Source organism: Dermacentor albipictus, chromosome 1, assembly GCF_038994185.2.
Source record: "Dermacentor albipictus isolate Rhodes 1998 colony chromosome 1, USDA_Dalb.pri_finalv2, whole genome shotgun sequence".
Lineage (NCBI taxonomy): Eukaryota > Metazoa > Arthropoda > Arachnida > Ixodida > Ixodidae > Dermacentor > Dermacentor albipictus.
Genome location: NC_091821.1, coordinates 472,600,435 through 472,615,264, shown reverse-complemented (window position 1 = coordinate 472,615,264; position 14,830 = coordinate 472,600,435). Strand labels below are relative to the sequence as shown.

Below are 14,830 nucleotides of genomic sequence, written 5' to 3'. Positions count from 1 at the left end.
TCCCAGCGAGTGCTTCTCCCGTTTAGGGCTTTAATGAAGACGCGCAAGGAGTCTAAACAGAACGGGCGCGTAGCTGCGCAATGGTAAGGCAGCGAGCATTCCAGTTCACCCCTGCGCTCCCCCACTTACATAACACAGTCGCTTAGATCACGTTTCATCACGAAGGCGAAAAAGAAGAGAACATGAAAACAGCACGAAGCATGGAGCAAAGGCGCACAATGTCGTGGAGTTCCTACAAGAGAAACGTTGCAGTCAGCACGGCTGTCCACTGCTCCGCCTGCTTGGCGAAAGGCTGTCTGTCCGACGAACACTGACGACGCACCACAAAGAACGAGTAAAACAGCCTCGATCAAGTACATAGAGAATGGGTTAAGATTACACGAGTCCATAGATCCGCGAGTTGAGGGGTAAACGCTTTCACTCGGCAATAAAAGCATGCAGTTTCTTCACCGCGTACCGGAGCGCGGCAGCGAGTGATGTGTGCACCGATAAGGTCACTTCAGGGCTCCTTTTTTTTATGCGGAGATGTAATACGCAGGCGAGTGTTATCACACTTTGTAGCTGCTTATACGCGGAATCTCGTGGTTCGGCGTCCACGCGTGCGCCGTGAGCAGGCTAGAGAAGAAGGAAGATGAGTAAGGTGAGTAAGGGAGTTGGACATTGTAGGCGTAGAAAAAATAGGGAGAGTTGGAACTCGCACATTTTCACTCGGTATACGCGCAGAATCACTCGACCAGGCGAACTACGGTGAGTGTGTTCGGTGCGTAATGACACAATACTGCCAGAAGAGAGTGCGACCCCTCCCCGTTTCCCCTTGACAAGTTCTCCGCTCGACATACTGCGTACCAAATAGGCATTGAGCAGTACGTCTTTCCCCAATGGCACAACATTTGAGTACATCTCAACGTACCGCAGCTCTTTGCACACACTACTCAACTTTCGGCATACACAGCCGGTTTTGTATAATCATGCACATACAATACACCGTCGTGTGCAAGCAGCGCGCTATCACGTGTAACGCTTGCCATTCCTTTCATTCGAGCTCTTTCAACAGAGCCACCTAGTAATTCACGAACCATTAGCTTCGCGTCGCTGATCTGTATAGACGACATGTGCTAACGCGGTAATGGTTTGAGCGCGAATCATACACATATTTAACAAATAACGATTAGCTAAGCTGCGATTTCGCCGAAAGAGACGTCCTCGTCGCAAATGCAATATACAGCCAACATTTTTTTTTTCTTTTGGCAAGCTTAGCCCTCCGAGGCTGACGAAGTGCAAAGTATGCGGTTGTGCCGCTTGCTGAAATGATAAAAAGTTTAAAAAAAGAAGAAATAATTCAGAATGGAAAGTCGTGGCGAAGGCACCGTCGTGACTGTGACAGTTAATGTTCAGCTGTCAACACTTCACTCGAAGCAGCCCGTACAGCTGCTGCCTACGAGCACTGCAAAGCACGGCACTGTAACCCAAGAGGACAGACACATCACTGGGGTGTCGTTCGCAATGCACTCGGTCGGTTCACTGAGTGGCGTTGGACGTTTACGGGCTCACGCTACACCGTTCGAGGAACTTGCAGTGTGGGCAGCCCTCCACTTCGCCACTGCCACGGTGATGCAACGCAAAGCGGCCACGGTGTGGATGGTGCGATCGCCGTGGGAAAGGCATCGACGTCCTCGAGTGGCCGGCTCGGCAGGCCCGTCCCTCCCCTTTGCGGTCACCCTTTCATTCGGCCCGGTGTGGTTTCGAGGCCAAGAGACGAGCGCGCCCCAGGCGCACCGTGCGCGCAACAAGGAACGCGGCGCACGGTGCGCCTGGGACTGGAAACGCTCTCTGCTTGGCACGTGTGCCGTACTTCGTGGGAGCACAGTTTCAGCAGCATTGGTCGGAAGAGCGGCGAGGCATTTCTGGAAAGACGTAACGAGAAAGAACAGTTGCGATCCGTCGTGCGCGGATCTCTCTGACGAAACCTTTTCCGCTTGCAGAGACGACCGTCGGCGGGTCGCCACGCCCGCTACAGTACGGCGTGCTTCTACGTTGGGTGTTATTGAGCCACGTCTTGCCGTGGGATCGGAGAAACCCCGCTGACGCCATGCCGCTTGGGCGTCGGCCAAACTCGACACAGTGGGCTTAAGCGCCCTCGGCCAACGGCCTTGGTCTGGCCGTCGTCCCAAGCGACCCTTGCTTCGTAGCTGCAAGCCGGCCGTAAGTCGGCGGGGACACCGAAACGGGCGCGTAGCGGCGTGGCTTGGCTGCTGGTCAGCTCGTCGCTCGGTTCGCCCGCCCTGGTTCACGCGGGCGGGTGAAGAGTGGCCGGCTCACACGTTGTGCGGACCGTGACCGTTGAGCGACGAGGAAAGGGTGACTGTGTGGCCGAGGCTGGAGTCGGTGGTCTCTTCCCGGAACGAGCTGCTGCCGGACTTGGCGGTACCGCTGGTCGTCGTGGTCGTCGTGGTCGTCGTCGTGGTGGTGGTGGTGACTGCGGCCGGCTTCTCCTCCTGACCCTCGCAGCGTTGCGTGCAAGGGATGAGGAACAGCATGACGCCTCCCAAGGCGATCATGGCGCCGGACAGGAAGAAGCCCGGGTCGTACGAGCCAGTGTAGTCGTAGAGCCAGCCTGCGCGTGCGAGAAAGGCGTGCACAGGCGTCACGTTTATTTCCTGCGGTCGTGCGAAATACGTTTACGGATAAGATAGCCAGGCGTATTCCAATAGCTGCACAAATAAACGCCGACGAGGTGGACTCAACAGGCACTAACCAATTAGGAAAAAGACAACTAAGGCTTATTCACTAAGCTTTTCTTTCGCAAGCATTGTTTGTCATTGCACAGTCACCTTCGCCAATACCTCCATATGGTCCAAAATTACGATTAGCTGACACCCTCTTTTACGAAATATTCTAGCGAAAGGATATATATTGCGAATACGGGCCCGGAGTCCGTTTTCACGCACACACACACACACAATAAGCTTACAAGAAAGGTGATTGTCTTCGTCAAGGCAGTGCTGCGACAAAGACAGGTTCCTTTGTCGAAATACTGGCTGCGTGCTGAACCATCCCTTTTTTGTTGCCCGCATAGTTTATGAAGCAGCGACATGTCACATTCTCGTAAAAACAGTGTCGATGACGTGTCAGTTCTTTGAAATGCGAATCGTGCGCGTTTGCGTGCTATATATTCACTTAGTGAGTCGCCCGAAGTCATCTGTGACTATCTTTTCAGCTTTAACAGCTCGCATGGTTATGCGCTTCGGTATTAGGTGTTCTAAACATAATACGAATTGCATAATAAACTTTCTCTTTTTTTTTTCGCTTTGTGTATTTGATAGCGTCAGGACATATGCTGCAGTACCTGACATAACTTAAGGGTCATTAAAGAGGACTATTAAACCAGGCTGCATTAATAAACTACATTTTTGCGCCAGCAGGGAGCGAGCTCTTACAGTAAGAGAATGTATGGCAGTCCAGGAAAGATGCAAGAACACAGACCGCGACGCCAGCTTCACGTTCTAGTACCGGTCCCTCCTGACGTCGTGAACTGGCGTACCATCTGCTGAGGTCTAGCTAAAAGTTCATCAAAAACCAGTGGCGTAGCTAGGTCGTCTGGCACCCGGGGCCCATACGTCTTCTGTCACCCCCCCCCCCCCCCCCGATATAGTCGAGGAAGGCGAGGATATCGACCATTTCCGGGTTTCAGCACCAGTACAGCCGCCTTGGATACCGCGCACGTTCCCCGGGTCCCCATCTCCTTCGCTTTCTTTCCCAGAGATCGCGAATGCAGCAAATATACACGCTGTTTTTTTCCTGCGCCAAATAACACATGGTGCTGCACTGATAACGCGTGATAAGCCCATGTGCACGCCTTCTGTCAGACTGTAAGGCTTGGCAGCCAATACAAATGCGTCATCGTGGAAAATACGACTGACGTCACAAGTAACAAAAAATATATTTATAATAAAGTTTTAATTACCAATTTTAGCGGCAATATTGCATTTTCAAAATTGAAGGCCGACATTAATATCTTGCCCAACAACAACTGCAACAAAAATCGTCGTAGGTACTATGTCACGCAGTATTTTGTCTGTGGGCAGCCCTGAACGAAAACGAAAATTAAATTGTTTGTCAGTGACGCTGATCTCCCCACCCTATTACAAAACGCTACCTGTCTGCCCGCTGCGCGGGCGCCAATGCTATGACAACTGCGAGTTCTCTTCATTCTGATCAATAAAGCCTTGTTTTCATTTGCTGCTATACGGACAAACGTGATTATCCGAGCTGCGGTACCACCGCAAGATTGGGAACAGAATAGAGCACGCTTCACGTCGATTCTTGGCGTCACCATAAAAAAAGAAAGAAAAGGCCGCGATGAAGCCCGGGCCAGCGAAAGCTTGCACAACTGTTGGCCTGCACTCGCAATGGAGAGGATTAAGGGATCAACGTCACTGGTCCACTATTTCGTATTTCTTTCGCTGCTGCCATATACTGGGCACCGCCCGCAGTGCCAAAGTACTGTAAGGTCGTAGCACCCAAAACAATTTTGTTTAAGAAGTTTTTGTTGAGTTAATAATATGATTTTGAGTCATCAATTCTCGAAGTGAAATGCTTCCTCTATAAGTACTAATTACGGGATTATTACGGGTCATACGCCGCCAAACTCTTCGGCCGAACCGAGTCTGAAGACGATCCAGAAATTACCATTCGCGACTTTTGACGGCCCCACTTATGCAACGTCGCTCTCAACGAACGCTTCGCCGTAAACGCGAGCGCCGGGCGCGCTGGTTGAACGCCCTCTTACTGCTGTCTTAGTTCGTCTTCGCTGCGCGTTCTGAACGGAAGAGGGACCCAAGAGCCCCAACGCCTTACAACGCCTCACGGTATGTTTAGCGACTCCTGCTCTCAGCATGAACGCACAGCACGAGCTCACTCTACATGAAACGTTCCGCTAAGGCGAGTAGCTTAGCGACCATTTCGCGAATTAATTTTTTTAGCCCGCACATTCGTGCAATTATTTCGTGGGGTGTTGATAGAGCTGCAGCCGACAATTCTGCGGCGCAACGCATTGGGTGCATGAGCTCGGGCTACGGGATACCGGAGCATCCTTTGCAATTTGCGTCCAGTCAAGCCGGAGGAAAGAGAGGTGTCTTCAGGCATTTATGACCCCCCCCCCTCCCCCCACTTCCCCTTGCACCCCCGCTCCCTGTTGCTACGCCACTGTCAATAACGAAGGGCCGCCTTGCACTCTGATAGAAGTAAACGACAAACCTACCAAGTTTTTAGGCTTTTGTTGAGCTAGAAATACCGGATTACAAGAAAGCTGCCTTGATTATGCAGTGAATCGACACTAACGCGAGATGGAAAAGTTGGGCCAATTGGTACGTGTTCATGGCAACGGGTACAGCGCAAATTATACAACGAAGACACAATGACAGACACCACAATTTTATTCAGCGTTTGTGCAATAGCACTTTTGCTGCACGTCAGCACTTGTGGCGTCTGATTTTATTTCGTCCTGGCATTTCTTTCGCGCTGTGCCCATTAGCACGACGACATCACGGTAACTTCCCGGTGCGGTTGTTTCAGCGTGAAATTGAGGTATGGGAAGTTTAGGTTTTATTTCCTGCGCTAATAGTCAACCTTGTTTTTTTTCTCGTTTTTTTTTCGTTTTTTGCTACCGAAAGAACGAAAAAGAGGAATTCTTAAAGAACAGTTTGCTAATCTAAAGAAATTTAGTGTTCTTTTTATTAATGACCCTTAAAGACTGCACGCTCGACCACCACATTCGAGCGGGCGCGTCTCCTCTCACCGGTGACCGGCGGTCCGACGAGGCAGGCGACGCCCTCGAAGAGAAGCAGCAACCCGAAGGCGTTGGTCAGCCGCTCCAGGCCCAGGATGTCCACCAGGATCACGGAAGTGAGGCTCACGAAGGCGCCTGCGCGGCACGCCTCGAGTCAGTCAGCACAGTGACGCATTAGCGCTGCTAGTCGGTGACAGCTATAGGACTGACCAGACCCACAGTGGTTGATTAGTGGCTACGGTATTCGGCTGCCGAGCACGAGGTCGCGGGATCGAATCCAGGCCAAGGCAGCCGCATTCCGATGCGGGCGAAATGCGAAAACATCCGTGTTCTTTAGATTTAGGTGCGCGTTAAGGAACCCCAGGTGGTTCCCCCACTACGGCGTGCATACCTCATAATCAGATCGTAGTTTTGGCACGTAATGTCCCGTAATCTAATAGGATTGACTGTGCGAGCTGTACCTCCAAAACCGCATTACACGTGCCCTTAAAAAAGCAATTCTTTCACGTTTCATTTTTTTGAGGAGAAGGAAGAGGGAAAGCGCACAGAACACCAAGAGCATGGAGTGCCTCATTATTCTTTTTTTTTCCACTTCATCACTCAGTCGCACACGAGCTGTCTGGAGCCAGCAAAGGGTAGATGCCAACGGGCGACCTGTATACCGAGAAAATCAACTTCTTCAACTGTCGCGCGTCATTGTGCACTAGGGCAGCGTGCCCCCCTCCCTCCCCACCCTCCCCATCCTCCCGAAACAAAGCCGGCAACCTCAGTTATGTAGGGAAAAGGCGCGCGAACGAAGTCCGAAATTAATGTGACGTATGCGCAAGCTCAAAGTGGTACAACAGCGTCTTCACTCACAGTACGACAGAATAGGAGCAATGCGTCTTTTACTTCGGTCCATCGTTCGTTCAGCATATCATAGTCAGTTACAGGACAGAAAGGAATTCGTAAGAAGCTCTGGCCCTAAACGCGCGCTGCGCCTGCCCTTCGTTCCTTCACACTCGCAACTAAAGATTCGTGTGTTTTCTTTTACTTTTTCCGTGTGAGCTTTTTTGCGGCAATTATGTCATTCAGGAAGAACCAACTGGGCCAAGTACAAATTCCATCGAAGGATTACCTTATGTCTCGTATAAACGAGAAGGGAGCGTCTTGACAGTGAACAAAGGAGACGAGATGAATATATGGTACAGTCTCGTTTGCAGTTTTCTTCTTTTCCTGGCAAAACTTAACCTAACGGTATGCACATTTGACTAGTTCCTACCGACGCGGAGGCAGGCCTCTCGATATCGGAGCAGAAGGAAGCATGCCCGAGCCGAACGTTAAGCTGTTCGCTGTCAGAGGCACCACGTGATCTGTCGGATCTCAGTAGCGCTCCCAGAGAAAGCAAGAGCTCAAGCAGAGGCGCTCTGGACTAACCAGGCGAATGAGTTCCGAGCGCTCGAAACGACCTATGGAATGTACTGTTGGTCTTCCAACAGCTTTTCATAATACCATTCAGAAGTGGATATACAGTGCAGGTCCTGAGAAAAGCGGGTGGCAGCACCACCTCTCGACTGAAGTGGCCACTGCGTTTCCTTAACATTCCATGAGCGCTCCAGGTTTAAATATTGTGACCAGGTGCCATCGGCGTTTACCCCAATGCACTGGAGCGAAGGTATGTTTCTCACACAAGTGCTCGTCGTAGGAATCACCGAAGAGCGTTGTTGAATCGCAATGTCATCTTCAGTTTACGGGGTGGTGCTGTGCTCCGCTCGGTGGTGCCTACTCGGTGCATTCAATAACGAGCTTACAGTACAGACATGTTTAGGCATACGGGGGTTCAACGCGGCGACGACATTGGAGAACTTGCGAATACAGCATTGGAGGTTTCTGTCTCCACGAAGTACAGCGGCGATTGCAGTCCTACGGGTCAGCTCGCTGTCGTGTGACGGTCTCAGTTAGACTAACGATGGCAGCTATATCACGCTCGGAACGTCAAGGCGGCGTACGTGCTACGCACCCGAGGTGGCACCGAAGATGACGCAGTAGACGGCCATGGAGACGGCGCTCTGCGCGGCGTAGCTGAAGGCCGTGGCGAGCCCGCACAGCGTCAGGTTGACGTTGTACAGCCAGAGGCGGTTCACGCACGACTTGTCGCTCAGGTACCCGAGGACGACGCGGCCCAGCGTGTTGGACAGGCCGACGCAGGAGAGCAGCAGGCTGCCGGTCTCCTCCGGCATGCGCAGGTCCTCGACCGCGCGGTCCTTGGTGTACACGTAGGGCACGTTGAAGCCCACGCTGGTGAAGAAGTTGGACGTGGCGAACAGCAGGAACACGGGAGACTTGAGCAGCGTGAAGTTGATCATCTCGCGCAGGGCCGCCTCCATCTCGCTCGAGCAGAAGAACCTGCGCAGGATTATGCACATTTTGATGCAGGTTCCATGCACGAAAAAGAAAAGAGATTGAAAGGGTGACTCCGTCAAAACAACAACTTGAACAATGAGAAGTTTCATAAAACTAGCTCCAGTGAGAGGGCTTTACTGAAGCGGGAATTCCGAGATACGTGCCCGCATCGAGGCTTTTATCTCTGTCAAAACCAGTTTTTCGAGTACCGTAGCAGCCCATCTTCTCTACCTCTGTTGTTCCTGTCGCTCTTGGGATTTGCTCTCTACTGGAGGTGGGAATATCAAGCTACGAACAGATACCAAACACCGTCGCTCGACGATAGGTACAGGCAATCGCGTGGGATACTCAAGGTCTTCGCTTAGCAACCACGACTTATAGACGGCTTGAAAGAGTGTTCCCGCCTACCCGTTTCGATACTGGGACAGGTCCCCTGAACTGCAATAAAATGGTCTTAAAGAGACGGTAAACAGTGCGCTGGTCGATGCAGGGAACTTAGACGCCTCGAGGAGCTAGTGTGTGCGGTAGTTTTGTACGCCTTTCATGTCGTTCCACCTGTTCCCAAGGGACGTGAGGACCGCGTGACTGCAGCATGTGCGCAGTTGTTTTTCGCAAGATGGTGTCCACCGCGCTCTTCGCTGAGCGACTTGTGTGCCTGTTCTCCTTTCTGTACACCTTGTGGGGATTCAGGTGCGCCCCGGCGCCTTTGCGTGGGCATTCGCCCATTCTGTCGACCTTACGCGTCCTCCTTTCCACTCGCGGTGGTTGTCGGGGGGAGGCAGCGCGAGAATGAGAGCTCTCCTGGAGATCAAAATGTACGCACACGCATTTCCTCTCGTCTGCCGGCTTCATTGTTTAGGCATCGTTTGGACTTGAGCTCGTCTACGTTGCCGTGCACATACGACGAGCGCGTATCTTGGGTTGCTCTTTTTTTCCCGAACGCTAAGCCGAATAGCACTCTCCTGTAGTGCTCGCGCGTGGTCCGATGGATGGATGTTATGAACCTCCCCTTTGTAACGGGGCGGTGGGTTGCGCCACCAAGCTCTTGCTATTATACTGCTTAATCTCCTACCTAGGTTAAACAATGAAAAAAGAAGAAAAAAACACTATGAACTACCACGCCAAATTTTCTGATCCCCTATTGCGAACAGTGCTTTTGTACGTCTCCGTCTTTTGTCGTTTCCCTACTTTTCTTCCACCAATCCTCCAATCGCTTCTTACTAATGCCTATTGTGGACATGTTTGCGTTACTACTGCTCCCGCTGAACCCAAAGGCTTCAAGGAGGCCAGTGGTGCCTAAATCGACCGCTGGGTAGACGTCTTCACATTCTAATAAAACATGCTCCGTAGTTTCCCTAGCTTTACCACAGCAAGCACATTCTTCTTCTTCCTTCTTATATCTCGCTTTATAGGTGCGTGTTCTAAGGCATCCTGATCTCGCTTCGAAAAGTAATGAGCTTCCCTTTGAGTTATCATAAATGGTTTCTTTCCTGATTTCGTTTTTTCCTATTAAGTAGTTACTCATGGCAGGTTTCTTTTCCATTGCCGCCACTCATGAGATTAATTCAGCTTCTCTGACTTTCCGCTTGACCTTTGTTGTTGTGTTGTCCACCCTACAGGCCGCATACTTGCTGGTAAGCTTCCTAGTTCTTTTCCTCCACTGTGAATCAATGTTTTTCCTGTACAGGTACCTGAACACTCTCCCAGCCCATTTACTTTCTTCCATATTCCTCAGCCGTTCTTCATACTCAATTTTACTGCGAGCTTCCCTCACTTCAAAACTAGTCCAGCCCATATCACCCTGCACAGCTTCATTTGTAGTCTTCCCGTGAGCGCCCAATGCGAGGCGACCCACTGACCTTTGGTACCCGTCGAGTCCTGATTGTACCCCTGATTTATAGCAACAACCGCATTTCCAAAAGTAAGTCCTGGAACCATTGCACCTTTCCACATACCTCGGAGGACCTCGTACCTATTGTATCCCCATAGCGCTCTGTGCTTCATTATGGCTGCATTTCTCTTCCCGTTTACTGTTATGGTTTTTTTCCTGTGTTTCCATATATCCATTGCCTTCGTTTATCCATATACCAAGGTATTTATATTCTGTTACCCGAGGTATTTCTTGGCCCTGTATCTCCACTGTCTGTTCCCAGTTTTCATTGAATACCATAACACCTGATTTTCTAACACTAAACTTCAAGCCTAAATCGTTGCCTTCCTGTCCACAGATATTAGCCAGACGTTGCAAATCACTTTGCTTGTTAGCTAGCAACACAATGTCATCCGCATAAAATAAACCTGGGAGTTGCTGCTCTATTACTGTACCCGCCTGTTTGTATGAGAGATTAAACCCGATATTACTTCCTTCTAGCGCCCTCTCCATCCTCACCATGTACATCATAAACAACAGCGGGGATAATGGGCACCCCTGCCTCAGTTCCTTGTTGATATGAACTTTCTCCTCGCTCCTCATCCCTTCCCATTCAACGCAAACTTTCGAAATTCCAAAATTGTGAGCGCCACCTGCAGGGAAAACGAAGAACCTCGCGCCACGCCGACTGGTCGGAAAATAAGGCCTAGGCTAGCGTGCAGTCCGTGCTCCGCGTATCGATACGGCCTGCTTTCTGCGTCGTTTCAGTGCTTTATTGAATTGCCTTCAATCAGTGGGTGAGTAATGATTGAAGGAAACAATATTCCCCTCCCGTTTGCGCACACGGGACCTCTCGAAGTGCTGCGCAACAAACGACGGCGTTTGGCGGTATCTGTCCTCGAGCACTCCAACCGTTCGTCAGGCGCATCGAGGCTGGGCGATACATGACGAAGGCTACGTAGCAAATCAAATTATGAGCTTCACCACAGTCGAATCAGAAGGTGGACTGACTGGTACGAGCGACGTGCAAGCCGTCCATAAAGTCGGGCAGCGCGTACGTGGTGTCGGCGTAGTGTACGTCCGGAACCTGTGTTGGCAGCTCCCGCAGCGACGTGCTAGCAGCCCTTGGCGCGGGAGCCCATTTGTTCCCGCGCCGCTCCGGACGTTTTGGGCAGCACTGGGTGTCGCCGGAGTAAATAAACGGTTTCCGTTAAATTTGGGCCGTACTGCGTTTTCTTGCGTGCGCAGCGTTCGTCGGCCCCCTTTTGCCGTCTGAGCACGTTCACAGCGGCGCGCAAGATAACGTGAGCCCGAGTCCGCGGTGGTCGATATCCCTCGTGAGATTCGAGAGCCCCGCAACCTGTGTACTCTAAGCACAGGTTGCGGTCGTCATGCACAAAGCGATCGCAACTCTGTTTTTTTTCTCTCCACGGGCACGCACCTCTGTATGCGGCTGCGCTCGTCCGAGGTGGGCACCGTGACCGACTTGATGGTGCGCAGCGAGGTGACGCTGAGCGACATGTCGCGCGACAGGAAGGAGGAGGAGGCGCGGTACTCCGGCGGCAGGTTCTGCATGCTGCCGCTGTAGAAGATGTCCTTGCGCACCAGCAGGCTCCGCGGGTGCAGCGCGGGCGCCGACGGGCCCGTCGGGCTGGGCGGGCTCGAGCCGGCGATGTGCACGCACGACATGGACGTCTTCTCGTCCTCCAGCTGCGAACACAAATCAGGGTGGGTGAGAGAACGCGAATGAGGACAAAGGAAAGAGAGCCGTCTCCGCGTGAAGTTAAATGTAAGGACAAGAGCTAGCTGGCACCGAACACTCCTTCGGAAACTGCAGCTATCAGCCCACTAAAGCGTATAACATGGCCGAGGCAGTAATACCGTCTAGCTGGCCTGCCATTTGGGAAACTGAGTAGCGCTAAATAGAGAAGAACGACGTATGTCGAATCGTAGTATATGTGTTGTGTCTCATGTCTTGCGTCCGTTGGTGTCCCTTTAAGCTCTACTCAGTTGTCCACAACATCGCGCTTGTGCGATTGATAGCACAGCCAAGGAATATACACGTAAACGAAGATAAAAAGAACGAGACTAGGTTAGAGACCTTCGGCATTCTTTAGTTATTTAGCGCGACAATGGCGACACGATACCCCAACGATAATGACTTTTCTCTGATTGGCATCTAAAGCAGCAGAGAGCTGTGTTTGCTAAACCGATCTCATAACATAGCTATTACCTAGTTTTCGAAGCATTCACTACCTTGATAGAAGTGCGTTTAGTAATGATAGAGATGCTAACATTCCAGAGTGGGTTCAATGTACGCGTAAGGCTAGAAAGTTTATATTCAGTGGTGCTAGCTACGTGTCGAATTGGTAGCTTAGACCCATTAGTAATAGTGACTGCCTTGTTTAGTCATTAATGTAGCTAAATCTACCGTTACCTACTGCAGTTATACCAAGGTAATGAATACTGTGACAACTAGGGTAGCTATACAACTGCCTTTCTTTTAAGAGTGCGTATTAGGCACTGAAGACCACAAAGGTAATTTCAAAAGCCTGGCAAGAGAACAAGAATTCATGACAGACAGTAAGCCTCTACAATCTGCGCAAACATACCTGTATCTAGGTCAATTACTCGCAAGGGATCCTCACGAGAAGAAAATCAGAGTGAGTGAGTGAGTGAGTGAGTGAGTGAAAGAGTGAGTGAGTGAGTGAGTGAGTGAGTGAGTGAGTGAGTGAGTGAGTGAGTGAGTGAGTGAGTGAGTGAGTGAGTGAGTGAGTGAGTGAGTGAGTGAGTGAGTGAGTGAGTGAGTGAGTGAGTGAGTGAGTGAGTGAGTGAGTGAGTGAGTGAGTGAGTGAGTGAGTGAGTGAGACAACTTTATTTGGTCCACAATAGACTCGAGTAAACTCAACGTCTCCTGGCTAGGCCCACTCGGGGACTTGCATTTTACCGGTACTAACATATGGGAATAGGAGATTGAGAATACGTTAAAGACTACGCAAAGAGCGATGGAACAAAAAGTATTAGGCGTAATATTAAGAGATAGCTAGAGAGCAGTGTGAATCAAAGAACAAACGAGGGTAGCCGATATACTAGTTGACACTAAGAGGAAAGAAAGTTCGGCATAATCCGTCTCGCGATGACTGTCAATGGTAATTTGGCGATGGCGTTTAGCATTGAATCAATATAGCGACATGACGTATTGCCACCCTCGAAACGAGTTCTGTATAAGACGTGTTTGTGGCGGGACTGCTCTTTCACGTTCCCCTAAGGACACTCGGCGCCATCTAGCACCGCCGCTGCGAAGCTTGCGCGTGGCCTCCGAAATACATGGTGCGCCGGTGTGCGCGAATGCTTCGAAACGCGTCATGCGGCAAACCGGGCCTCTCTCTCGCGCTGCTTTCTGGGCACGATGTAGTGGCACTGCCGAGATGTCCAGGCTTGGCCTCCGAGACGGAGAAACGTGGCGCGCGGGTGCCTGCGAACGCTGAGAATTGTTCCCTCGCTTGCCGCACACTCGCTGGCATATACTCAGCGGCCCAAGCAGGCGAAAGGTTCATTCGAGAGTGGCACATACCCAGTGCAATTATGACGCAGCCTGCTAAAGCGTCTGGTTGCTGTTGTTGAGAAACCCTTGTGACGTGGGCTCGATTCCGATCAGCATGCGAGAAATTTAAGGCATCTTTTTCGTCGTTGTGGAGCGGCACGTTCCCAGTGGCGCATACCTAATTACCCAAGCTACCGTCGAAGACGTTCATTGAAGAGCGAACTACAACAACTGGCACATACCCAATGACCCATGTTGGCATCTAAGAGGTCCATTGAAGACCATTACAGAACGAGTGGCAAAAACCCAGAGCTCCAAGTCGGTGTGAAACAGTTCTTTTTTTAACAGCGGCACCTACCCAGTCCCGCATCTGCAGTGAGCCATGTCGGCATGAAAGAAGTTCGTTGAAGAGCGGCACATATATACGTATTTCCACGTAGTTAGTGACCCAATTTGTTCCGATGGTTGGTTTCGAACCTTGTCTGCTCAGTACAGCAGACGGATGCGTACCCATTCGACCACGAACAGCCCAGTGACCCAGGTAGGCCGGAATAATGTTAGATGCAAGCATATGTAGATGATACTTGGTCCCCGGAAAGTTCATCAAGTATCCTAAGAATGCTAACACGTTAAATACGGAGCTTAGCAGGCTATGTAATGCGTAGAACAAATAACCCGTGGTCAACTAGAGAGACAGTATGGGTGCCAAGGGAAGGGAAGCGCAGTCGAGGACAGCACCAAATTAGGTGGTGCGATGAAGTGAGGAAATTTACAGGCACAACTTGGAATCGACTAGCGCAAGACAAGGGTAATTGGACATCGCTCGGGGGGACCTTCGTACTGCGGTGGACATAAAAATAGACTGATACTGATGATGATGATTTGCCACTGTGCTCTGAAGTTGTCATCGAATGCAATTATCGTACCCTTTTGTAGAAAACGAAGTGCTCTTTCCCCCATCTCTCGCTCTCTCTTTCTCTCTGAAAAGGGTAACAGGACCTCGACGAATGCTCGGGCACGCTCACCTTGAGCAGGGGCAGGGTGACTCCTCCGCCGCCGGCGCGGGCGAACAGCGCCGAACGGGGTCGCCGGTTGCGGCGGCCATCCGACTGCTGCTCGACGCCATCGGCCGCCTGCATGGCAGCGATGGTGCCCGTCGACAGGGACAGCTCGCGGGACGCCGAGCACGAGCTGAGGCCTCCGTTGCGTCGGGGCACGCCTTCCCTGCAACGATGGGTGAGAGCGA

The 14,830-nt window shown here is 51.2% G+C and overlaps 1 protein-coding gene across 4 annotated transcripts in view; it reads right to left on the bottom strand.

The window, feature by feature from the left end:
* The window catches only part of Mct1 (Monocarboxylate transporter 1), a 190,408-nt gene continuing 175,578 nt past the window's right edge, over positions 1-14,830 (bottom strand). For all 4 annotated transcript variants that reach the window (XM_065440701.1, XM_065440700.1, XM_065440702.2 and 1 more), the window contains 5 exons: positions 14,610-14,808; positions 11,482-11,750; positions 7,788-8,173; positions 5,798-5,923; positions 1-2,614 (listed from right to left, as the gene is read on the bottom strand). In XM_065440701.1, coding sequence (XP_065296773.1) covers positions 2,316-2,614; positions 5,798-5,923; positions 7,788-8,173; positions 11,482-11,750; positions 14,610-14,808 — 1,279 coding nt within the window. In that variant the 3' untranslated portion in view covers positions 1-2,315. The remainder of the gene's footprint in view (positions 2,615-5,797; positions 5,924-7,787; positions 8,174-11,481; positions 11,751-14,609; positions 14,809-14,830) is intronic.